Here is a 27196-nt window from a genome sequence, read left to right as displayed (position 1 = left end):
CCAAAATGGAACATAGCCTTCTGATTTTCAGAGCTTTCATTGATACACCTACTGCATACATCTAGTTGGGTTTATATTGTCATTCTAACAAGACATCCTGTATAATCATAAGGTTGCTGATTTTCTGTAAGCTTTATCTAAGTGGTGATGCTTTTTAAGGTCAGAAGCACTGATCATGTTTTTTCTATTCTTTTTTATAGAAATTTCGTGGAGGAAAAACTGGGTACAAAGTACGTGGAGAGGACCAGATTGGATTTAGTTAAAGCATTTGAAGAAAGCAGCCCGGCCACCCCGATATTCTTCATCCTGTCCCCAGGGGTAGATGCCCTTAAAGACCTAGAGATTCTTGGTGAGTGGCCAGGAGGCCTGCTGGCCCGCCCACCCGCCCTCCCACCTTCCCTCCCTCCTTCCCTCCCTCCTTCCCTCCTTTTCACCCACCACCCACCTTCCCCTCCTTTCAGTTCTCAGTTATCTTAGTTTCTTTTTAATTTTTTTTTCATATGTTGGAGATTGGGTATATGGAAAATGAAAGGCTAATAACACCATAGTCTGAAGAAATGTTCAAATGGAACATTCCTCTGGTTGGCATAATGCAAGTTTCTTTTGTACTGTTTTATACCTTTTGACTATATATGAGGGCCAGAGGGCAATTTTCTCCATGCTCATGTAATCTTGTGCCCCCTGTGACTAAATAATGGTCATTAGAGCCAGTCTATTTGATTGTGCAAGGCACTGTCGCTTTGTGCTCTAGATTACTATTCCCCACGGCCTACACCAAGAATACCAGGTTAATATAGCTGTGACCTGACTGTGCTCAATTTAAACGCAGGCTCACAAGGTGAGAGGCTTGTGCATTTACCCAATGAACCGATCCTTCAAAAAATGATGTGATATCTACCACATGTTGCTCCTTTTTATGAGGGAAATGCTTTGCTACTCCTGCAAGAGTCTATAAAGCCCCATAATAATGCCTGCCATCTATCAAAATGTCAAAAGCTTCATTATCATAAAACCAGAGGAACTGGTTTCCATTGGCTTTTCTAACGCTTGCAGTGAGGCAGCTGTTGAGAGCTGAAAATGCTGCTTGTGGATACCTCAGAGGTGTAGTTTGGCTGCTTGAGGAAAGTGACCTAGCAGATGGCAGCAGTGACCATAGGTGTACACTGGACCATGTAACCCCAGACTCCTCTTACCCCTATTTGACTGACGCCTCCTCTGAATCTTGGTGTCTTCTCCCACAGGCAAAAAACTTGGGTTTACAATCGACTCTGGAAAATTCCACAATGTGTCTTTAGGACAAGGTCAGGAGATGGTGGCAGAAATGGCACTGGAGAAAGCCTCCCAAGGAGGACACTGGGTCATACTCCAGGTGAGTATTAAGTTTCAGGGAAAACACTGGCCTAACCAACCCAACAATCCTTTAACACCAGCACGCACGGTGATTTGCAGAGGTCTAGCTGTCTGTCAGCATTCATGACACCTCCACAGTGGTGAGGGGCTCAGCAGTGGGTGCCATCTTTTGAGAGGCTGTCTAGCCATTATGCTTTAAAATTAAAAATATTAGAAGAAGCCCCATCATCCTTCTGACGTACTAATATCTGGAACACTCAGTAGTGCCCGGGGATAAACAGGCTCGTCTAGATTGCCAACACTGTTATCGTGGTAGCTGACATTGCAGGTGGCTTTAAAGTTGACAGAGACTTTTTCGAATGTATGTTATCTCATACAACTCTGAGGAGTTGTGTTACATTCCCTTTGTGAATTAAAGGGATTAGAGTAGACAAACCCTTTATCCCTTCTAGGGCTAACATTATAGGGCCTAGGAATCTAGAACTAGGGTGGCCCCGTTGGCTGGGGATTCCAGGAGCCAGTGGAGCACAGGCCAGCCTGAGGGGACACCTGCCAGATGTGCTGGCTTTGTCCATAGCAAGCCTCCCTGGCTGTCTCAGCAGCTCTGAGGACAGCCATCGTTTTCCAGTTTAGTCATCCCAAAGGTTCTCTTCAGTAGGCAGTTCACAGGATGCCTTAGCTCTAATCATTGTAGCAAAGCTTCGAGGACAGGTATTGTCATTCTGCACATGAAGAGGAGAAAGGTGAGCCTTGGAGGGGTCTGGAGAGTCTGTCTCAAGGGCACTGAGCTAGTAGGTGGCAGAGCTGGCCTTTGAGTCCAGGTGTGTTTAGCAGCAGTGACATCCGTTCCACCAGCTCATGCCTCCACCCTCCCGCAGAGACACAGCACTGCCCCTCAGTGTCTCCAGGGTCCACGTTTGAGGCTTTTTACATTTCTGCTTGGAATAAAACTGGGCTCGTACAGAAGCGTCCCAGAGTTCAGGTGGACTTAGGTTTGCAGGAACGTAACTCTCTGGGATAGCCATGCCCACTGCTCAGATGAGGCCTTTATAGAGACCTTTGTAAGGGGACTTGGAGTAGTGCACCCCCTTTGAGGGCTCAGAATCAGATGGGTAACAGTGGAGGGTTTATTTTTTTCAGAGACAGCAGTTGATGCTTAGACCATTTGGTAGATGGTAAGATCTTCCCACAAAAGAGAGAGTTCTCATGTGCCCAGTGGCCCAGACTGGAGAGATCGCTAAAAGGGGTATAGTCATCCTCAAAGGAACATATTCAAAATAAAATATTTCTGTTATTTTTGTATCTGTGCCAAGCTACTGGTTGCCCACAAAACTTCAAATCATAAGTTTTACCAGTAAAAAAAAAAAAAAATTCCTGAAAGACTTTATTTTATTAAGGATTTACTTTTGGATATTTGTCTTTGACCTTTGATTTCTGTTCTTAGTGGCAAGCCAGTAACCTAGAATTTAACTGTTTATACCTCTTCACTCCCCACCCCGCTACCCACACGTAGAGTAATTGGAGAGGAGAGATTATGTCAGGTTTTTGGCTATCCCAGTTTCTAGAGGTTTTTAGTACACCTTTGATCAGCAGTTAAAAGAGAAGCAGGACTTTGAAGAAAGAGAAAACCAACATAATGGGAACTTGTTTTATTGTTTATAATTTACATTACATTATGTCAGCATAGGCATATGATACATATGTACATGTTAATTAGTTCTTACCCAAACCCTACTATGGTCAATTATAATGATCTGATTATGGGTGTTTAGCTAGTATTTTATGCAAAACTCATACTCCAGAGAAAACTTTTACAAAGGTATGCACATCAGAAGGTTTGTGCATTAACATAATGGATATTAAAATCATTTTTCATGGGCAAAATGGGTTGTTTTTAAGGCACATAGATTGCCTAAAAACGTTGCACAGGCACTGTTGTCATTGGACAGATAGGCATATGAATCTAGCCAGTTCCAACGCCAGTATCTTTGAGAATGGTTACCAGGCTGGGTTTTGAAGTATACCTGTGTTCCGTGATGGCTCACTTGGAGGTTTTCTGACCCCTGATTCCAAACTCACTGCCTAGAATATTTTTACTTTTGTTTCAAATCAATTTTTCCAGTAAGGTCCTTAAGACAAAGACTGAAGACATAATGGAGCTTACAAGACAGGTCCTGTTATTGTTTCTGTTGTTAACTTTTATGTGAGTCACAACTGGGTGTGAGAAGTTGCTTTCATAACCTAGGAACAAGCATGTAGGGCAGGAAACGTAGAGCCCTTATTTATCGTGTTACTTTGCTAGGGCTGCCATACCAAAGTATCGCAGACTGGGTGGCTTAAACAATAAAATTTAATTTCTCACAGCTCTGGAGGCTGGAAATCTGACATCACGCTGTCAGCACGATCGATCGATTTTCAGAGGCCTCTCTCCCTGGCCTGTTAGATGGCTGACTTGTCTTGTGTCTTCACATGGTTTTTCTTCTGCGTTTCTGTGTCCTAATCTCCTCCTCTTATAAGGACATCAGTTGTATTGATTTATGACCCTTCATGATGGCCACATTTAGCCTTGATTACCTCTTTAAAGACACTAACTCCAAGTATGGTCACATTATGAGGTATTGGGGGTTAGGACTTCAACATATGAATTTGGGAGGGACACAGTTCAGCCCATTACACCTGCCAGTGTTCAATATTTGCCCAGGGAATAAATGACTAATAATGTCAACAGCTGAATTGGCATAGTCTTTTTGCAAGAGAAATTTTTAAGAAGGTTACCTACATTACTACTCCCTTCCTTGTTTGCTTTCATTCCCTCTGTTTTTGTAGCTATTATAATCTTAAATGTTTTTCTTTGTTGGAAATGATTATCTCTCTCTGGGTGTGATGGTTCAATTACTGTATCGAGAACTTTTCCAAAGCCAGAGAGCATGCAAGGTATGGACTTTACACCTCTCTCCTGGCACCAACAACCAAGTTGTACCCTGTAGGTGTTTTGCATTGGAGGAGCAAATTTGTGAATCATAAAGCTGAAATGCAAAGAATGATGATGGCATTACCATTTGTTTTTTTTGTTTGTTTTTTGTGATTTCTGACAGCTATGGGATTTAAGAAAAATTCCACAGCTCTGTGTTAGGCATATGCAGAGCATCTTAACAATGAGTGATTACTTTCTTTTTCAGCTAACCTTTCTGCCCTTATAGTCTTTTGAGTTCATACATTAATGAGTAGAAGTTTGAGTAGAGGAGGTTTCCATCAGAAACAATGAAGTGGGTGATCAGGTACATTTCCAGCTTCTAGTTTTTACACTCTATCAAACTAACCCAGGTATGTTTCAGTCATTGTGTTTGAACTATAACAAAGAAAAGTATTAAGCAACTCCATCTTAGAAGTGACTGGAGGGTGTTTGAAGTAGGTACATATATTGGGTGGAGATTTGGGTTTACAAAAAGAACCTGTGGTGATTTGCAGTGATATGTTCAATGTTTAATTCTCTTTTGGATTTTTTTTTCCTTTTTCTGACATGATAGTAAAGGAACATTTAAATCATGGTTCTCTGAGTTTTCAACACATTAGTATATAGGAAAATGTTGTAATCCTACAATTCAAATAATATACTTCAATTTAACAGGAATTATAAACCATACTATCTTTCAGAATGTCCATTTGGTAGCCAAGTGGTTAGGAACCTTGGAGAAACTCCTTGAAAGATTCAGCCAAGGAAGCCACAGAGATTACAGGGTTTTCATGAGTGCTGATTCTGCACCTACGCCAAATGAGCATATCATCCCTCAAGGACTTCTGGAAAATTCCATCAAGATCACTAATGAACCCCCCACAGGAATGCTGGCCAATTTGCATGCTGCCCTCTATAACTTTGATCAGGTAAAAAAGCAGAAGCAGTCTGGTCTGATAATAGTGTCAGAATCTTCTCACAAAACTGTGGGGACCATCACCAACTCTGGTGTGTCATTTAAAGGGATGAAGCGAAATCTTGATGTTTGTGTGTGTGTGTGTGTGTGTGTTTGGTGTGGTATATTTTAATCTCTGGAAAGAATTTCACTTGTCATTCCTTATTTGAATGACTAGAAATACATTTAAGTTCCACCCTAAAACTAAGAAAATTACTGCTATATACTGCTATGTGTGTAAAGAGAACAAACTAGGTAATTTTTTAAGGAACCTGCTTCTTTTTTTTTATTTGATTTTATTTATTTATTTATTTTTAAGACAGAGTCTCACTCTGTTGCCCAGGTTAGAGTGAGTGCCGTGGCATCAGCCTAGCTTACAGCAACCTCAAACTCCTGGGCTCAAGCAATCTTTCTGCCTCAGCCTCCCAAGTAGTTGGGACTACAGGCATGCACCACCATGCCTGGCTAATTGTTCTATATATATTAGTTGGCCAATTAATTTCTTTTTATTTGTAGTAGAGATGGGGTCTCATTCTTGCTCAGGCTGGTTTCCAACTCCTGACCTTGAGCAATTTGCCTGCTTCGGGCTCCCAGAGTGCTAGGATTACAGGTGTGAGGCACCGAGCCTGGCCAAGGAACCTGCTTCTTGAAGATAAATGTGACAGACGAGTATTTTTTACCACAGAAAGAGGAGAAGCCACTGTTAATCTTATTGATGATGATAACAATAACTACTTGGGAAAAATTTTGATATAATGTTTTATATTGGTTTTGATAGTAGTAAGTTTAAAGCCCCTCTTTTCAGGTTATATCTATGATAATTTCTTATTTATATGTTCATGTCTTCCCCAAATAAAACAAATGCATATAATATATAATACATACATAAATTCATGATACCATTATTACCATAATTCTCTTTACCCAAATTATCATATCTGTCTGTATCACAATTGAGTCTTTGTTCCCTTTGTTGCTATGGTTCTGAGATCCCACTCCTTCCTCTGATTTTTAAAATCATTGATAAATAGCACTTTTATAGGAGAGTAGAATGAACCCTAAAGAGGAAATACATATGATTTGGTGATAAATATTCAGCCTTCTATTAGAAGTGTTGTTATTTTCTATGAAGCATGCCAACATGCTTTTTTCAGGTAGCTTCGGATCAATACCCAAACCAACATTAGGAAGGAATTATGATAATTATAATAAGTGGCTACCTAAGAATACAGTGTTGAAGAATACAGTTAATTACTTAACTAAATAATTGATTAATATGTAGCCTACACACACACACACACACTCACAAACATACACACTATGTAAATAGTAGGCACTCAAAACATATTCTTGGATCTTTTAAATATTTCAATATACCTTTTTTATGGGCTATGGCAGACATATATTTCTTTTTTACTCATCCCTTAATTTATAATTTCCAGCCATTTAAGACATTTTCTAGCTATTTCTCAAAGTAAGCACAAGAAGAATTCGATATATTTAAATAGGATTTATCCATCTTCTAAAACAATTGTCTTTATTCGTGAAAAGTGAGCATTTCACGAACAAATATACTTCAGCCCAATTCTCTTTCAGCTTTTTTGGTAATGTGTTAGTCCATTTTGCATTGCCATAAAGTAATACCTGAAACTGGGTAATTTATAAAGAGAAGTTAGATAATAGCTTTATCTAGCCAATACTATCAAAACAATATGATTTTGATAAAAAAAAGACATAAAGCAGGAAAATCACAAATCAAAACACTGACCTATTGCTATAGCTTGGATATTTGACCTCTAAAGCTCATGATAAAATTTGGTCCCCAGTGGTGGAGGCAGGGCATAATGGGAAGTGTTTGGGTTACAGGGGTGCATACCTCATGAATGGCTTAGTGCTATTCTCAGAGTGATGAGTGAGTTCTTATTCTGTTCTTGGCAAAGCTATTTGTGATAAAGAGCCTGGCACCTTCTCTCTTTCTTGCTTCCTCTCTCACCGTGTGATCTCTGCGCACACCAGTTCCCCTTTGCCTTTCACCATGAGTGGAAGCAGCCTGAGGACCTCACCAGGAGCTGAGCAAATGCTGGTGCTATGTTTCTTGTACAGCCTGCAGAACCGTGAGCCACGCAAACCTCTTTTCTTTGTAAAATTACCCAGCCTTAGGCATTCCTTTATAGTAACACAAATGAACTAAGACACCCATGAATTTGAACTTCATAATACTAAATCAAATACTAGCAAATGAACAGAATTCAAATGTGTAGTAAGATAGCCATTTATCACAGTCATGTCAGATTATTTTAGTATACAATAATATTTTAGCATTATGTATATCATTTATAGGTACAACTATGTAAATGAGATGAAGAAAAATAGTATGACCTAAGATAAATGCTTTTGATAAAATTCAATAGACCTTCTTTATTTAAAAACAAAAACTTTGGGAGAGAATAATTGTTCTAGATCAATCTTATACTTAATAATATAATATTAGAAATTACCTGCTAATGGGGAAACATAGTAGTTTATAGTATTGATTAAAATTCCATTCTGGCAGTTCTCAAATATACAAATGATAAAACAAAAACAACAGCTTTCATTATTAGATATTCAGCAAATTTCAAAAACATTTACTTAATAAAATTGTAAAGAGTCTTTTAAGAATGCAGACCTGTCATTATGTTAGAAAACAAAATGTAGTTGTTATTCAAGTTATGTAATTCAACTTATTATGTAATTCCTTTCATGCCATGGGTCAAACTTAGTCACATTGTGTTACCTACCTGCAAGAGAGTCTGGGAAAAGTAAATTTATCTTAAGTAGCCATATGCCCTGCTAAAAATGAGCAAGAAGACACTTTAGGCAATTAGTGGTTTCTATTACAGACATCCTCCTTTCCTAAGTCATCTTGTGTCATCTAGGGCATTCTGTGTCACTGCCATGGCCTGATCTTGTTAAAGCCTGTGACATGGACAGAGAGTGATGAATACTATCTTCATTGTCACCATTTGGGTTAGGCAAATGAGTCCCAGTTGCTCCTGTTGCCTGCGTGTCCCTCTCAGCTGAGAGAAGCACCCAAGGTCTAGATATATAAATTATCCTATTTGAGTGTTTTTGTTTTGCATGCTTTAATTTTCAAATCAAGTTAAATCTATATTTTTATTCTTTTTCCTCAAATTAGAATTTACCTCTAAAGTTTGGCATGTGTATTGAAAATGAACAAAGTTTAATATTAGTGCTTTATCTATTCCAGAATATTTATGCAAATCTGATCATTAAGTGTCTGAGATGTAAAGAACCATTTTATGTAAGCTGTGACCTACCTATACCGTTTTCAGCTCAATAGCATCTGTCTCTTGAAGAAGATGTCATAAAGGAGTATTGTTTGGGCTCCTTTCAAACCCAGATAATCATATTTTTTAGAATAATAATATAGATTTATTTTTCTATAAAATTCAGAGGTAGAAACAAATATTAATGATTGATAATTGTGAGACTAAGGTTGGCAGCTTTGTACATATAGCCCTATTTTGTGTGTGTGTGTGTGTGTGTGTGTGTGCGCGCCTGTTCTCTGTTCACAATGCTGTTTGTATATTTTTTATACTAATTTGCTTATCACCTGGTTTATAAAAATACAACTGGCCTGTTATGTGGAATGGTAGGTGGGCTCGTACTTTTTCTTAGGAAAGCCTGATTCATATTTTCTTCCTATGTTAACGTTACTAGAGCATAATAAAATGGGCATTGACTTATGTTTCTATTTTAGCACTGGGGAATAAGCCAAGTAAGTTATATGAAATACAGATTGAATACTTAGTTATTATAGTGCCTTGAGTTTTTCTGTGGACTATCTGTAATTTAAAAGGGTATTAAATGACTTGTTAGATCAAAATTTCAAAGTAAAATTTTGATAATGACATTGATTCTCCCAGAAATTTCTTACATTTAGAAGTAATATATTTTTTCTATCTGTCAAGATTAATTCTAATTATATGGTTTCTCTTTTCTTCCTTTACAAGTTTGCATTTTACTTGATATTTAGTTATGGAAAAGTTATTCTTAATGATTTTTATTTCCAAAATCCATAAATTACCTAAAAATGGCCTAGTGACTTAGAACGGCCTAGTGATTTAGTTGGGCCTGCACTGCATGTAGCCTGGCCAGTTCCAGAACTGTATCAGGTGGAAGCCCTGGTGCTGCTGAAAGCTCTATAGAAAGAAGCAATAGCCCATAGGACAAATACAGCCTTGGGTTAGTACCAGAAGTCCCCTGGAAAACCATGTGTGAACTCCTACTCCCAAAGGTCCTAAATATGCTTTGTACATGGCCCAAGTTGCCGGATCCATTTTAAATGTGAACTGGCTGTAGTTTGACCACTTCAAAGGACTAGGCAGGAAAGTGCAAAGTTTGGCCTCTTCTTCCCCTGCTGCTCAAGACCAGCTGAAGGAGTGGCCCTCAACTTCTCTTCCTTGCTTGCCTCCCAGAACTCCCAAATCTGAGAATGCGTAAAGTATTACTTTTAAGCCATAGATTAGACAGCTGTTTTCCTCCTTTTAATTCTATAAATGGGCCATAACCTTATCAATGTAGCATACTAGGTCAACTTTCAGCTTTCCCTCTGCATTTTTTTTTATTTTTTTGTAAAGATAGGGCTCTCTTGCCCAGGCTAGAGTGTGGTGGTGTCGTCATAACTCACTACAGCCTCCAACTCCTGGGTCTAAGCAGTTCTGCCTCAGTCTCCAAATAGCTGAGACTATAGGTGCATGCCTCCATGCCTGGCCAATTTTTTGTAGAGATGGGAGGGTGGGTCTCACTATATTGCCCAGGCTGGTCTCGAATTTTTGGCCTCAAGCGATCCCACCTCAGCCTTCCAAAATTCTAGGATTATAGATGTGAGCCACTGCACCTGGCTTGCATTTTCAAATAATATCTCACAGGTTTAGTCTATAGGGCACATGTTTTCCAATCTTCCCTATGTCATCCAGTCATCCAAGCAATGAATTTTATTTTTAGTTCATTGGAAGGAAACCATATGTCATAGTAATTGTGTTAGTTAAGGTACAGGCTAAGCTGCCATAAGAAAGAGAATCAAAGCTATAGTGATTCAATGAAGATAAGAATTTGTTTCTCTCACCCCCAAACTGATGGGCACCTCTGCGGTACCTAACTCAAGGTTCTGTAGAAAAGGATGACAACCAGAGCAAGAAATGTCTTTGTAAGCAAATGACGTGGAAGTTATACACACCACTTGTGCTCAAATTCTATTGGCAAAAACTTGGTCATATGACACATCTGGCTTCAAGGGAGGCTGGAAAACATTGTTGCAATGGGTGGCCACATGCCCAGGGATTTCTATTACCATGGAACCAGGGAAGAATGGGTAGCTGTGGTTAACTAACATCCAGCCAGATAGCATTCCACTACAGTGATGAAAACTAAGACGATGACCTATGTCATCCAGGTTTTATTTTTTATTTTTATTTATTTATTTTTGAGACAGAGTCTGGCTTTGTTGCCCAGGCTATAGTAAGTATTGTGGGGTCAGCCTAGCTCACAGCAACCTCAAACTCCTGGGCTAAAGCAATCCTGCTGCCTCAGCCTCCCAAGTAGCTGGGACTACAGGCATGCACCACTATGCCTGTAGTTTTTTTAGTTGGCCAATTAATTTCTTTCTATTTATAGTAGAGACGGTGTCTCACTCTTGCTCAGGCTGGTTTTGAACTCCTGACCTTGAGCAATCCGCCCCGCGTCAGCCTCCCAGAGTGCTAGGATTACAGGCGTGAGCCACCGCACCCGGCCATGTCATCCAGATTTTACACGGAAATTTTTCCATAAAAAAATGATGTCAAGCAATATTAACACGGTTAAAATGAATTGTCTCATTTTCTAGTGAACTTAGAAGCATTCGGAAGAGTAACTGAAGCAAAATGAAAGGATTCCTCTTAAATTAACACTCTGGCAAATGCCACATAGACAGTCTCATGGGATAGGTAGCCATGCTTAAAACTACTTCTTACCTCTGTAGCATCTCTCTCTCAGAGTCCTTTACACAATGAATGAAAACTCAGAGCCTTGCCCTTGGAAACCCTATAGATGGATAATCGAGCGTTTCTTTTCTTTTCTCCCAGGATACACTTGAAATGTGCTCCAAGGATCAGGAATTTAAAAGCATCCTCTTTTCTCTGTGCTACTTCCATGCCTGTGTTGCCGGGAGACTGAGGTTTGGCCCGCAGGGTTGGAGCCGAGGCTATCCTTTCAATCTCGGAGACCTCACCATTTGTGCCAATGTCCTCTACAACTACTTAGAAGCACACCCTAAGGTCAGTGCTCGTGGTCGGTTAACCTCGTCCAAGGAGTTTACTAAATCTGTCAGTCTTTGGGTACTATCAAAACGGACCATGATTTCTCTTTGGAAGCTATTATTGAAATAGCTGACACTATATATGCGTCTTCTGCCAAGTATGAAAATGAACCAGATCAAAGGTTTTCCAGCAGTGGAAGCTCGGACTTCATAAGATAGGTCAAACCAGTTCTACATCAGTGGCTTAGTGCAAAAAAAAAAAAAAAAAAATGTCCTTCATTATGTTAACAAAAACAGTGGTTTACATGTGCATATATGCCAGATTCATTAGGCAGGTAATGAAGCATTTGCACAAATGTAATTACATACAGCAATTCTGACAGTTCATAACACTGCATTAATAATCACTACAATTAGTTCTGATGATGGAAGCAATTTACAGCGCGTCACATGTATAAATAATGGTGCATTTCCTGCATATGTCATTATTATGTATTAAGGATGCCACCTTGTTGTGACTTTCTCAGTAATGTTCTCCTTGATTTGAAGTTAAAAGTAGATGGATGATTTTATTTCGTAGCTAAAATGTGTTTTACAGATGGGAATGGGAATGCCTCATCAAGAACATTTGTGAAAACTTGTTGAAAACCAATGATTGGATTTCAAAAAGGAAGAATCACTCGTTCCTAAGGATATTCTGGCTTAATCCTCACAAGGGAAACTTTTTTCATTAAGTTAAATCTGATAGAATTTGGGTATATATGTCAAAACCCACCAGATGTTGGTCTAGGCCACACTTTCTATGAAGGGCCTTCGAAATCACCCATCTGTGTTTCTAAGTAGAAATCGTTGTTTTATGTTCTTTCAGTAACCATTGTTATAATTTTTGTTATCAAAGTTTTCTCAAGCTTTGGTTGGTGCTTTGACTGCTGTCAGGGTATGTCCACTTGGTACATATTGGGTGTGCTCTCCCAAGGAACAAATTTTGAATAAGTCGTACCTGAAATAAATGGGTTCAGTATGGTATGTGATGATCAATATTCCATATCTATCACTTTTTAATATATAAAATTAAAAAGTATTTCTGTAGACTTTGGGCATATTTGACCATTCTAATAAATAATAATTTTTTTGTGTGTTGATCTCAACACCTTTTGTTTAAACTATTTAAAATTGACTATTATAATAGTTCTGTCAGGTTGTAGTTGTCTGTCCTTGGTTCTTGGTGTGCTCTTGGCCAAAGAATGACCAGACACACCAAAAGCGAGGCAAGCGTGAAACTGAGTTTACTGAGGAAGGACAAGATAGGTTTACGGAGCCAAAAGCAAGATACAGGTTCACAGAGCAAGAGCAAGATACATTCGCCATAGACAACAAACAGACCCCTCTGTCATAACAAAAGGGCTCTGATTATGGTGTGGGATCCTGTTTTCTAGTGTCTGGATTGGGCCCTCCTTGTGGTTGGGACATCACCACTGAACCACTTTGAGGGACAGTTAAGGACATAGTAATTAGCCTTAGGTTATTCAAGGTCACTTTCCAAACCCTATTGCGCCTGGGCTAGGGGATTCCCTGCATTCTTTTGCAGATTAGCAGGGGTTCATCCTTCCCCTAGGTGCAACAGTTGTTCCAGACAGGAACAGGGTGGGGCAGCACCAGGTCAGGGTGCCCACTCTTGTCCTTCTTCCCAGGTGGGGCAATTGCTTAAGGCAGCACCAAGGCAAGGCGTCCACCTTTGTCCCTATGAGAGCCAGAATCCCTCACTGCAGAAAAAGGAATGAACCATTTAATACTTTCAAGTCCTTCATAATGGGCCCATGGGGCTGAGACCAGGAATATTATCCTATTTCAGCTAAATCCTATATACAATTGAGGTAGAAACGAAGGGGAGGCAGAGGGGACTTGACACCTGTGTTTGCCTCCAGCTCTCACATCTTGAGTCTTTGCAACACCACTCGGTCAATTGAGCTGTGCTATATCTCGCTGCTTCTCCTACTGGGATTCCAACACCAACACAACCCTAGGTTTCAACACATTCTCATGTCCCTCAGAAGTCCTGACCTGAGTCATTTGCTGCACATCACAGAGCTACTTATCAGGACTTGGGAATTAAATTAGTGTGTGCACATAGCTTGATTGTACAAAATACCCTTTTCAAGAAAGTATATGTAAAAAGCAAAGATCAGGATTTGGGGAAAGAGAATCAATTATTAAAAGAACAAGTCCCTAGCTAAATAAAATCTTAAGGGACGTATCAGTACATATCAAATATTGAAATGTATAGCAGGCTTTGATTGAACCTACTCAGAGAAATAAGATTAAGAAGTCTTTGTTTCCCATCCATTTCAACTGCTGGGAAGGTAGGCCATGCGGTGGTAGAGAGAACACGTTTCTTTTTCATTCACATCAAACCAGCTTAAAAGAAAGACCTATTTGAGGTCCATTTATTCAAATTCAAATAAACTTGTAGCAAGTACATTGGAATAGTTGAAGCAATTTTACTTGTTCTGTTCTGTCACATCACGCAAGGAGCGAAGGCTATAATTACGTTTTTACTTGAACTGTTGGGAGGCAATATACTGCCCCCGAGGGTATAAAGGTTCCTGTCTAGAAAAGCTTCATCACACACTGGCATGTTTTGCAAACCCAGAGGAAGCTAAAGGGTAGCAAAGACAGGCTTCAAACCCTGCTTAGCCAAATAAAGAGGAGATACAGTGATTTCTTGTAGAAAACATGGTTCAGCATTAGTTACGACCCTTAGAACAGTCAGTAGGGCAGTCATGCCATCAACCAAGTCCTCAAATCTGTCTGTGGCCAGGATATTTTTTTGATTGGACTTTTGGAAAGTGATAGAATTCTAAATACATCCCAAATCCAAATTGTGCGAATGTTTCTTTTCCTGAATCAGATCATAAAAACTGATATAAATCAGACACTAAAATCATGTAACACTTCAGAAGCCCTGTGAACCAACATTCTCTCATGATTTTTGGATGAGATCTTGAACGTATAAACTTTGCCTGCACAAGGTGTTCTAGGAATGATTCACTTTCCTTTAAAATTGTGTGAATTTTTACGAATGTATTAGAACACACTGAAAATAATTCTCCCAAGAAAATCTATACAGAAACTTAAAACAATTTCTGAACCACTTTTAAAATGCTTCTTTTGATGGGGGCTTGTGTTACAGGGGCGTGCACCATGGCCTCTCTGTGGCTTATACCCTAGGCACAGAAGTAAACATAATGTGTTTTTTGTTTTTTTTTCCCCCCCGAGGTCCCATGGGAAGACCTCCGTTATCTCTTCGGTGAGATCATGTATGGGGGCCACATCACAGATGGCTGGGATCGCAGACTGTGTCGGGTGTATCTAGAAGAATTCATGAATCCATCTCTGGTAAGACACTTCTAAATTAATTTTTCCTGAGAAGATAATTCTGGTAAGAATTTTTTAAAACTAATTTCACTATGTGGATAATTCTTATGTTATTGAGGATTCTTGGCCTTTTGTGAGTATGTTCTGCTCTGCCTTCAGTGGGGGTTTGGAAATTTGTTAGAAATGCACAATCTTAGGCATCATCCCAGATGTATGGAATCAGAATCTGCAGTTTAGCAAGACTTCCCTGGGTGATTTCTGTGTACGTTAGAGGGTGTACCAAGGGGAAGCCCTCTCACATGCTCTGGCTTATGGGGGTTTCATAATAACCCTGTGAGGTGTGCAGAGTTGACACTCTTAAATTCTATTTTATAGACCAAGATGACAAGATATGTGATTTGCCCCAGGCCATTAAGTTGGTATGAGCAAGAGCTGTACCCCAAATATAAGTCTTTTGATTTCCGTTCCAGGGATCATTTCATTATAGTGTTTTTGCCTGTCACAGAAATTGTGGAATATTCTAGGTTTTGATCGTTAACACCTTACTAAATATGTGCTTAAGAAAAACATGGTAAGTATGTGAGGTGATATGTTTGTTAATTAGCTTGATTTAATAATTCCACCATGTAAACATGTCTCAAAACATCACATTGTACCCCATAAATGTATACAATTATTATTTTTCAATTAAAAATAAAATTAAAGGTGTGGATCCTATTTCAGTCTTCTACACATGGCTGTCCAATTTTCCCACCACCATTTATTGAATCAGGATTCTTTTCTCCAGTGTATGTTTTTGTCTACTTTGTGAAAGATTAGATGGCTATATGAGGATGGTTTTATATCTGGGTTCTCAGTTCTGTTCCATTGGTCTGTCTCTGTTCTTGTGCCAGTACTGTGCTGTTTTCGTAACTGAAGGATAACTTGAAGTCTGGTAAATTGATGCCTCCCAATTTGTTCTTTTTGCTTAAGATTGCTTTTGTTATATGGGGTCTTCTCTGGTTCCATATGAAGCATAGGATTATTTTTACTAGATCTGCACAAAATGATGTTGGTATTTTAATAGAGATTGTACTGAATCTTGAGATCACTTTGGGTAGCATAGACATTTTAACAATGTTGATTCTGCCAATCCATGAGCAGATAGACTAATGGCCAACAAACATGACAAAATGCTCAACAACTCTAATCATCAGGGAAATGAAAATCAAAACCACAATGAGATATCACTTAACTCCAGTGAGAATGGCCTTTATCAAAAATTCGAAAACAACAAATGTTGCTGAGGATTTGGAGTGACAGCAACACTCATACACTGCTCATGGAACTGCAAACTAGTACAACGTCTGTGGAAAGTAATATGGAGATACTTCAAAGAGCTACAAGTAAAACTACCATTTGATCCAGCAATCCCATTAATGGGCATCTACCCAAAGGAAGAAAAGCCATTCTATAAAAAAGACATCTGCACCAGAATGTTTATAGCAATATAATTCACAATTGCAAAGATGTGGAAACGACCCAAGTGCCCATCAATACATGAGTGGATTAATAAAATGTGGTTATATGTATACCATGGAGTTCTACTCAGCCAGGAAAAACAGTGGTGATCTAGCACCTCTTGCATTATCCTGGATAGAGCTGGAGCCCATTCCACTAAGTGAAGTATCACAAGAATGGAAAAACAAGCACCATATGTACTCACCATCAAATTATATTAACTGATCAACACGTATGTGCAAATATGGAAGTAATATTCATCAGGTGTCCAGCAGGTGGGAAGGGGAAGTGGGGATGGGCATATTCATACCTAATGGATACGGTGCGTACCGTCTGGGGGATGGACATGCTTGAAGCTCTGACTCGGGTGGGACAAAGGCATATATGTAACCTAAACATTTGTACCCCTATTAATAGGCTAAAATAAAAATAAATAATAAAATTAAAATGAAATATAAGAAGAAAGCAAAAAATATATTAACCAAGTACAAGGTGAGAACTTTATTCAGAACTTATTTCAAACAAACTAAAAAAGATAACATTTATGATATGAGAAATTAACATTAATATATCATAATGAACTCTTAATATTTTATGTAATAAAATAATATGGTTATTTAAAAAAAAAGAAAAGAAAAGATGCAGCAACATGAATTAGCCTGGTGGACATACTAAGTACAATAAGCCAGACACAGGAAGACAAATACTGCATGTTCTCACTCATGTGTAAAATATAAAGGAGTCGATCACAGAAGTATAGGGCAGAAAAGGAATAGCTGGGGAGGGGAAGACAGGAGAGGATGGGCAATGGGTACAAAGTTACAATTAGGAAGACAGGCCAGGGTGTAATGGCTTATACCTATTATCCTAGCACTTTGGGAGGCTGAGGCAGGAGGATCACTTGAGCTCCGGAGTTTGAGACCAGTCTGAGGAAGAGCAAGACCCTGTTTCTACAAAAAATAGAAAAATTAGGTGGTGTGGTGACATGTGCTTGTAGTCCCAACTACTTGGGAGTCTGAGGCAGGAGGATCACTTGAGCCCAGGAGTTTGAGGTTGCAGTGAGCTATGATGACACCACTGCATTCTGGCCCGGGAGACAGAGCAAGTCCCTGTCTCAAAAAAAAAAAAAAAAAAAAGAAAAGAAAAAAGAAAGAAAAGAAAAGAAGACAGTTCTGGTGTCCTGTTACACAGTAGGTGACTGTCGTTAACAATAAGGTATTATATATCTAAAAATAGCTAGGAGAGAGGATTTTGTATGTTTCTACCACAGAGAAATGTTTCAGGTGATGGATATGCTCATTACCCTGATTTGATCATTACACAATGTATACATTTTGAAACGTCACATTGTACCCCATGAATATGTACAATTATTATGTATCAACTAGAGTGAAAGAAAAAAAGAAAAGTAAAATGTGATTTGAGAGTCTAGTTCTTCCTTCTCTTGTGAGGAAGGGGTAGATCACCCCCGTAGTGGAGTTTAAAAAGCCCAGGCATCCTTTTCCCAGTTCTTACCTTACTAATGTTGTGCCTGTGTAGAAATGGTTTATTACAGGGCCGTGTTTTCTGATAGAAGTACTCAGTTCTCGTTTCTTATACTACAGAAGCGGAATGTGGCAGCCATACTTTTCTTATGTTCTCTCTCTCTCTTACAATGCTCTCGCTAACAATATCCAGGTTCAGGTTCATGGCCATTTCCTGGTAATTTCTTGAAAAATCCCAGGCACTTTATACCATATCATTTCTATTTCCAGTTAAGCATCACACCAACTGTGTTTAGGGTGATACCAGAGTTGTCTTTTCTTTTTTAATAGTTTGAGCAACCTGTTCATAATTCCTCTGAAAACATCATCTCCGAGAAGCATTAAATAGATTTGATCAAACCTTCCTCAAGTCCATTTTGAGAAATAATATGATCATGTATTAGAAGACATAGTATATTCGAGAAAACTGGGGACAAATTATTTTGTAACTTTTTAAATAATGTTGACCAATTTGGGGACAATGCAAAAGAAAAATTGACTTTCCTGCTTTGTGACCATTATTTAGGTGTTTCTTTTGATTGTGAGTCTCCTGGTCTTCCCTGAGTTCTAATGAGCAGAATTTCACAAGTCAGAAAGAGACTTCCAGTTTAACACAATTGGAAGTCACTCCTCAAAAGAGGTCTGGGAGCAGGTTGCCATGGAGATGGGGAAGATAAACAGTTTTGGGCACTCGACCTTCACAGAGGCTGACTTCTCCCAATAACAATGGAGGGCAAGGGGCCAAGCAAGAGGCTCACAGGGACGTTCCCTCCCTGCTCTGGCCAGTGGCTAAGGGGAGAATTACTGTTGCCGAATGAAGCAGTCTATTAACCTCCACATGTCTGAGCTCCCATTCAAATAACGAAAATAAATGTAGGTGATGAAACCTCAGGGCATCACTGGTGAGTAAGCCCTTTAGAAATGTAGGTACCTGGCCTTCCATGCGGATCTGGTGACATTTCAAGATCATGATACTTCATCTGCATGCTTGCATCGTCACTGGACAGTGCTACCTTCTCAACTCACCAGAAGAAATTAATTCACTTACTGACTTGGGGTTAGAGGCTGCAAAAGTCGTTATTTTGTTCTCATGTGAATGTTTCCTGCTCATGCTGTTCATATTATTAGCGACGTGATCTAACATTTCAGCATCTGTAGGAAGTCTTTTTGCCAATTCTCACATAGGTTAACGTATTTGGAAATTAGTGTCTTTGGTTGCATTGGAACATGATCAAAAAGCAGCCCATTGATAGTGTGGGGTTTGAAGTTCTGCTGTTCTTATCAAAAGAATCGGAATGCTTTCAGTTCTATCTTTCTGTTAAGAGGATGAATGAATTTTTTTTGTTGGATGAATGAGTTTGTGCTCAGAGAAATGTGTCCAGTTGGCAAAGTGCCTTAGAGGATCTATGTCCAAAATTAAGAAGGAAAACATTTTCTCATATATAAAGTGTGTACTTGGCAGTGTTAAAATAAGTAATACAGTATATTACTTTCAGAAAATAAAGTATCAGGTCACTTTACAGTTATCATATAGCACAAAGTATTTTAATAATATAGAGTAATAAATAAGACCCTGGGCTTTGAAATAAAAAGCAAACCCTTGGGTTCACATTCAAGCACTTCCTTGCATTTGCCGTGTGATATTACCAAATCTTTCTTAACCTCAGTTTTATTATCTTCAAAACAAAAATGACCAATTCATGGGTTTATTGTCAAATTTAAACACTGGTTCAGTGTTAGAATAATATGCTTAATAAATGGGAAATATTTTTATTATGAAGCATAAATTTTCATAATATATAGTTACCACTGGCTGTATATTATTTAATCTGTGATGGTAACAGTGGAAACCATTTATTAAATACCTGCTCTGTGCCAGGGGGCAGTACCACACAATTCATGTGTATGATTTCTTCTCCTCACTACAATCCTGGAAACCAGGTGTTATCTCATTTAATCAAAAAGGAAACTCAGCTCACAGAGGTCAAAAAGCTGGAAAATAGCAGAACCAGACTCATAATCAGACCCCAAAGGCCATTGGTTGGAGTGCTCATCTGCTCATGGGCACTGGGGCACAGGTCACCAAAACACTGACCTGTGAGTGTCCCTGCCTGGTGTGCTGGCACAGGCTGCCACTGAGAACATGTGGACAATCCAGGAGACCAGAGTCCTGGTTCTGCTGCTAACCTGCTGTCTAGCTTTGTGCTGGACTTTCCTGTGCCTCAGTTTATTCATTTGTGAAATGAAAGTACTGTCTAGAAAATCACCAGTGTACTTTGCAGCTCTAAAGACCCCATAATGTAATTCAACCTTGAGCAATTTCTGAAAAATCCTTGACAGCATTTTGTGGCCATGGTATTTTTGACCCAAAAGGGCCAAGGGCAAATGTGCTTGTTTAGACTCACAATGAACTGGGAGTTTCTTGTTGTTACAAAGACTACTTGGAGAGGCAGTATGGTACTATGGTCCCCAATCCACAGGCCACGATGAGTACCTGTTCCTGGCTCGTTAGGAGGTGAGCAGCAGGCTAGCCAGCAAAGCTTCACCTCCCCATCCGCAGAAAACTTAGCTCTGCCTACCCTGTCCCACCCGCCACCCGCAGAAAAACCATCTTCCATGAGACCGGTCCCTGGTGCCAGAAAGGTGGTGGGGACCACTGGTATAGGTGAGATTTTTAATAAATGTCAGAAAGGGAAATGTAAAAATGACAGTAATCCCATGGAGGTAACATACTTGGCAGAATGCTGGTTTTCCCAGTTACTAATAATTGTGCCTGTCGGTGTGCCTGCCCCTGACTTCTAAAAAGGTGACTTCAAATCCTCAGTGATATTTCTATGATTTGGAAGTTCTTTTGGCCAGAGCATGATTTTCATTGATTCTTTTTTTTCCTTCTTAAGAACAGCCTTACTGAGATGTAATTTGCACATCACAACATTTGCCAATTGTATGATTCAAAGGTTTTTAGTACATTCACTGTTGTACAACCATTACCACAATTTTAGAACAGTTGCATCACCCCCCCCACACACACACACACAAAAAAACCCTGTACCCGTTCTCAGTCACTCACCATTTGCTGCCCCTCAGGCATGCAAAATACACCACTCCCCAGCCCATGGTAACCACTAATCTACTTTCTTTATCTATAGATTTGCCTATTGTGGACATTTTATATAAATGAATCTATAATATGTAGCCTTTTGTGTCCCAACTTCTTTCATTTAGCAAATGTTTTCAAGGTTCATCCATGTTGTAGCATATGTCAGTACTTCCTTCCTTTTTATGGCCAAAAATACCTCCATTGTATGGATATATTCTGTTTATCCATTCATCAGCTGATGGACATTTGAGTTGTTTCCACCTTTTGGCTTTTATGAATAATGCTGCTGTGAACTTTTGTGTACAAATTTTGTGTGGACATATGTTTTCAATTCTTTTTGGGTAGGTAGCTAGGAATGGAATTGCTGGGTCACATGGTAACTCTGTGTTTAGTATTTGGAGGAGCCACCAAACTGTTCTCCAAAGTGGCTGTACCATTTTATATTCCCATCAGCAATGTATTAATGTGAAGGTTCTATTTTCTCCAAACCCTCACCAATACTGCTAATTGTCTACATTTTTTAAATTTCTGAATATTACAGAGGTACAAATGTTTTAGTTACATGAATTGTTTTTGTAACACTTGAGTCAAAGTTGCAAGTGTGCCCATCACCCAGTGTGCATTGTACCCATTAGGTATGAATTTAGTCATTCCCTCCTTCCCCCTCCCACCTGTTCAATTTCTGATGAATGTTATTTCTGTATGTGCACGTTAAGTGGTGTTCAATTAGTTCCAATTAAATGGTGAGTACATGTGGCGTTTGTTTTTCCATCCTTATGATACTTCACTTGGAAGAATGGTCTCCAGTTCCATCCAGGTTAATACAAGAGGTATTAGTTCACTATTTTTTATGGCTGTGTATGTATGTATGTGTGTATATATATATATTTTATATATATATACACACACACATTTTATTAATTCACTCGTGTATTGATGGGCACTTGGCTTGTTTCCACATCTTTGCAATTGTGAATTGTGCTGCTATAAACATTTGAGTGCAGGTATCTTTTTTTACAGAATGTCTTTTTCTTCCTTTGGGTAAATACCATTCTGAATGTGCCCAATCTCATCTCTCCACATTTTTGATTGTAGCCATCCTGGAGCAGGTAAAGCACTATCACCTTATAGTTTTGATTTGCATGTCTCCCTATGTAGCAAATTTTCATATACTTACTGGCTATTTGTGTGTCTTCTTTGGGGAAACATCTAGTTAGAACTATTGATTCTTTGAGGCATTACAACAACTTTCTCAAACAATCCTCCCCCAAAGTCAAGAAAGGAGGACGCTGTATAGAGAGCTCTATAGTTAGGGCCCCATCAGCAAGAAGCAGTTTTTTTCATAAAATCTCCCTGGAGTGGGAAGGGAGGAGGTGTGAATTCAGAATCAGGATTCAGAGCTCCTTGAGTAGGCTGAAATCTTTGCAGTTTTCTTAAAGTAAAAGGGAAATATAAGGCTTTGTATGAACCAAACTTTGCTTTTCAAATTTTAGTTGTTTGGCATCATAGCAGGAATTCATAGTAGGACATTTCACAGGTTTTGTTGTTTTTTTTTTCCAGAAAATCACGATGAACTTAAAACAATCATGTCTGCAGCTAGGGCACAGGGAAGACCAAAGCTAACACTTATGAAAGGCTGCTATGTGCCAAGCTGTTTGCATACCTTATTCTTACAGCCAGTCATTAGGTTGCTATTGTGAGTGACATTTTGCTGATGAAGAGATTGAAATTTAGGTATAATAAATTGTCATTTATTAAGGCCACCAAATGGGGATGGGAACTGAAGCAGGTTTGTCTGGCTGCAAACCTCAAGCCCTCTTTTTTGAGTTTGCTCTTTTCTTTTGCTTTGCTCCTCGCCTAACATATAGATGGCACTCTTCACAGGTCTAAACAGACTGCCTAATGGTCTTTGCAAAAAGCATGGACCATTTGCAGTCCCACCAGCACAACATGAGTATGCACTGAACAAACGTCAGTCCCCATGACATTTTAACATTTCCAAGTGCTCCGTTTTTCGCTGGTCTCTTTGCTTGAAATTCTGTTTACAACCTTTTGTTTTCATTGGGGGACAAATTAACTGCAGCTTTTAAAATTTCTTCAACTACCTAGCAAGCACTAACTGAGAAGACCAAATACTGGTTTGTAGAGCATGAAGCTCCATCTGGATGTGTTTGTTGATTCTAGTTTTTGATTTTATTATTCATATTTTTGCTCATTTTTTACTTTGGTTAATTTATCGATCCTAGGCTAATTAGGGGGAGATTGACTCTCCTACAGTTTTGTTTCGGTCACCCTGAGCCAGGTGACATTGAAATTTTGATTCTTATATATAAATATCAAATGATAAAAATGTGAATAAATGAATAAAACCAAGCCAATGGATATTGGTGGGATAGTCCAACTTGTTCCTTTCCATATTCATTGGATCAAGATTTCTGTTCTGGCAACATGAAGGATTTAGGTAAGTTAAAAATCCTGATATAAAAATGGAAATACTGACTCAAATATTAAAAATGCCTTGGAATTCACACAGCCAGAAATTGAGCACCTTTATTAAGGACACAGGGTCTCTAGGTAATCCGGGATTACAGGTGTGAGAGGGAAGGTACAAATTACCACCTGACTGTCTATATGGAAATTCACATGTATCTTGTCCCCTTTAGACTCTGAATTCCTTAAGAATTAGATCATACAGAGAGTTTAGAGTTCCAAGGCTTGTTGTGGTACACTGCGTGATCGGTATATATTACTGAATGAATAAATGAATATTCACTTTGTCTCCAGGGGGTAGTGAGGGGACCACGGCATAATACACAGTTATAGATAAACCCCACTTTCAGAAAATGATTTAGAAAATCCAGGCAGAAAAGAGTACATTAGGTGAGAGTTTAAAAACATTTCACTGTATAGTTAAGTATATATACAGACAGAATTTATGGCATGAGAGACTGGAAAACTGAAACAGAGGTGTTAATGGCCCCAGGGAACCAGAGAGCAACCGGGTTAAAAAAAAAATTGAGATTATATTGAGTTAATTAGAAAACTATAAGCACTCAATTAACTCAGTGTTTATGGCTGGTCAGACTCAGGCCTATAATTTTTTTTTTTTTTTGGTTACATTTTGAAGATCTACATTGTAAGCTTTGGAGGGTTTGGTATTGTCGCTCACATAGCCTTTGTTCCAAACATTTCTCTAAATACAGCGTCTACCCTCTGCCCCCAGCCTCAGTGAAGCAGAGGGGCATGCTAAGTGCCTGACTACTCTGGACTTTCATTCATTCATTCACAAGTGTGTATCGAGCACCAGCATGGCCAGCACCTCTTCCAGGGTCAATGGACCTTGAGATGAGCAGCACAGACTATCCTAAGTGGCTCAAAACCCTGGGAAGGTAGCACTGACTTGACTCTCAGTATACATGGCCTACAAAATGGTGCTTACACACACACACACACATTTTTCAATAGATGCACATAATAATTATTTGTTTATAAAATTCAAATATATAGAAAATGATTTGAAGCAGTACGGTGAAAAGTACAGTACACTGGGAAAACATACACTGGAGTCATACTAAAATGAGTTCAGAATTAAGATTAAAATCAAACGTCTGCTTAGGCAAATTATGTCAAGAGTCTTGATTTCCTCTCTGGGAGGTCGGGAAGTCTGGGAGAATCAATGGACTGAATGAAGTGTGTAACAGGGTGACAGTGTACAGCGATGGCAACACCTGCACGTTCCTTTGGTGTGTGAGGGGTCACATCCCCAAGCACTTCGCAAATGAAATCTTCCTAGGGATAGAGTTCTCATGGGTTCCTTGGAATTCTCCCCAGACATCAGCCTGATACCATACATAGATCAATATGGTTGATTATGCAACATTTTAGAGAGCCTGCTACCAATCCGGCATCATGCTGGGACCTTCTTGCCAGAGTGTTCTCCAGGTGTTTAGGAAGTGAAAATTGACACCTGCCTAGATTTGGAGTAACGGACTTTTCCTTTATGGTTGAAGATTGAAGATGAACTTATGCTGGCACCAGGATTCGCAGCCCCACCCTACCTAGATTATTCAGGCTACCACCAGTACGTAGAAGAGATGCTTCCTCCAGAAAGCCCCGCACTGTACGGCCTCCACCCAAATGCTGAAATAGAATTCCTGACAGTGACATCCAACACCCTCTTCAGAACTTTGCTGGAGATGCAGCCCAGGAACGCACTAAGCGGTGATGAACTGGGGCCGTCTACAGAAGAAAAGGTAAAGGGTCTGTCTGTTCTTTTCTTTTGTTAAATTGCGGTATAACTTATATACACTGAGGGTCCTAATCTTCAGTGTACAACTCAATGAAATTGTACCTATGTATATACTCATATAACGACAACCTAGATCAAAATATAGACCATTTCCAGACATTCAAGAGGGATACTTACACCTTTTACCAGGTTAATTTAACTCCTCACTTCCCAAGGGTAATCAATATCCTTACCTCTATCACGTGACAGATTAGCTTGCCTGTTTTCTAACTTAAAATACATGGAATCATACTTTTTATGTACTTATTTCTATCTAGCTGCTTTTACTCTGCATTGTATTTGAGATTCATCCTTGAGATTCATCCATGTTGTTCGTGAACCAATGGTTCATTTTTATTTAGCATTCTACGTGAATATACAATTCTTTCTTCATTCTGTGAATGGATGTGTGGGTTGTTTCTAGGTTTTCACATTTATGAATATCATAGTCATGAACATTCTTTTATAGTCTTTTGTCAAAAAAGCAACTCCCAAAGGTATCCACTAATAATATTCATTTTTCTATACCGGGAAGTGAGTACATAATGTTTTGCTTTAATAGTGCTCAGAGGCTGGGCGCGGTGGCTCACGCCTGTAATCCTAGCTCTCTGGGAGGCCAAGGCGGGCGGATTGCTCGAGGTCAGGAGTTCGAAACCAGCCTGAGCAAGAGTGAGACCCCCGTCTCTACTATAAATAGAAAGAAATTAATTGGCCAATTAATATATATAGAAAAAACTAGCCGGGCATGGTGGTGCATGCCTGGAGGCTGAGGCAGCAGGAATGCTTGAGCTCAGGAGTATGAGGTTGCTGTGAGCTAGGCTGACGCCACGGCACTCACTCTAGCCTGGGCAACAAAGGGAGACTCTGTCTCAAAACAAAAAAAAATAGTCTCAGAGTTTTCTAAAGTGGTTGTACTGGTTACGCTCTCGCCAGCAGTGGATGAGAGTTCCGGTTGCTCTATCTTCTTGTGTTTTTTGTTAAAGGTAATGATGTCTCATAGTTTTAACTTTGCATGCTGCAGTTGAGGAATAGTGTTAAGCATCTTTTCATATGGCTTATGGCCATGTGGATATACTTTCTTATGAAGTACCTGTTCTAGTGCTTACCCAATTTTTAATTGTGTTGTTAATCTTTGATTTATAAGAACTCTTTATTCTGGATGTGTGTCCTTGGTCATTATATATATATATGTGTGTGTGTATATATGTGTATATTATATATATATATGTGTGTATATATTATATATTATATATATATATATATATATATATATATATATATAAAAAACAAGTCTCTAGTGGCTTGTCTCTCACTCTCTTAATGTGTTTTCGGCTCTGTCATTTTGTCATGGTATCTTTTTTATGTTGTCCTGGAAGATTGGCATTATTTTTTTAAAGCTAATTATTACCCTAGAATGATGGGGATAAAATAATTATTTGTTTAAACTTTAAAGTCTTATTTCTCATTAACTAAAAACCTGAATAGTTTACTTTTCCCCAAATGAATTGGCCCTAATTTCTCTCTCAAAATTATTAATCAGGATTTGATTGACAAGGATTTAGGTTGTTGAAACCCAGTAAACATTAGTTCTAATTATAGAGAGGTCCCAGAAACTGTCCATATTACTTCTTGAAATTTTTCAATTATAATAAGGCCATTCATGGAGACATTCATTATAACTTAGAAGCTTTAGAAATTTGTTAGTGTTGTTTTACCCATATGCTAACTTATTTATAAGATTATTACATTTTTAAAGACGAACAAGGAAAAAATTCATCCATTTGGGAAACAACTATATAGCATGAATAGAATCAGAGATGTGGATGAGGTCTGCATCTGGTTTTTGTGCTTCCA

The 27196-nt window shown here is 38.9% G+C and overlaps 1 protein-coding gene across 1 annotated transcript in view; it reads left to right on the top strand.

Annotated features, from left to right (window-relative positions):
- The window catches only part of DNAH11 (dynein axonemal heavy chain 11), a 311756-nt gene that overhangs the window by 277232 nt on the left and 7328 nt on the right, over positions 1 to 27196 (top strand). Inside the window, exons 72-77 of the mRNA XM_076006379.1 lie at positions 201 to 349; positions 1242 to 1369; positions 5005 to 5232; positions 11384 to 11575; positions 14833 to 14952; positions 25065 to 25307. Coding sequence (XP_075862494.1) covers positions 201 to 349; positions 1242 to 1369; positions 5005 to 5232; positions 11384 to 11575; positions 14833 to 14952; positions 25065 to 25307 — 1060 coding nt within the window. The remainder of the gene's footprint in view (positions 1 to 200; positions 350 to 1241; positions 1370 to 5004; positions 5233 to 11383; positions 11576 to 14832; positions 14953 to 25064; positions 25308 to 27196) is intronic.

This window comes from Microcebus murinus, chromosome 9, assembly GCF_040939455.1.
Source record: "Microcebus murinus isolate Inina chromosome 9, M.murinus_Inina_mat1.0, whole genome shotgun sequence".
Lineage (NCBI taxonomy): Eukaryota > Metazoa > Chordata > Mammalia > Primates > Cheirogaleidae > Microcebus > Microcebus murinus.
Note: the sequence above shows the minus strand (reverse complement) of the source record. Positions and strands in the feature narration are given on the sequence as shown.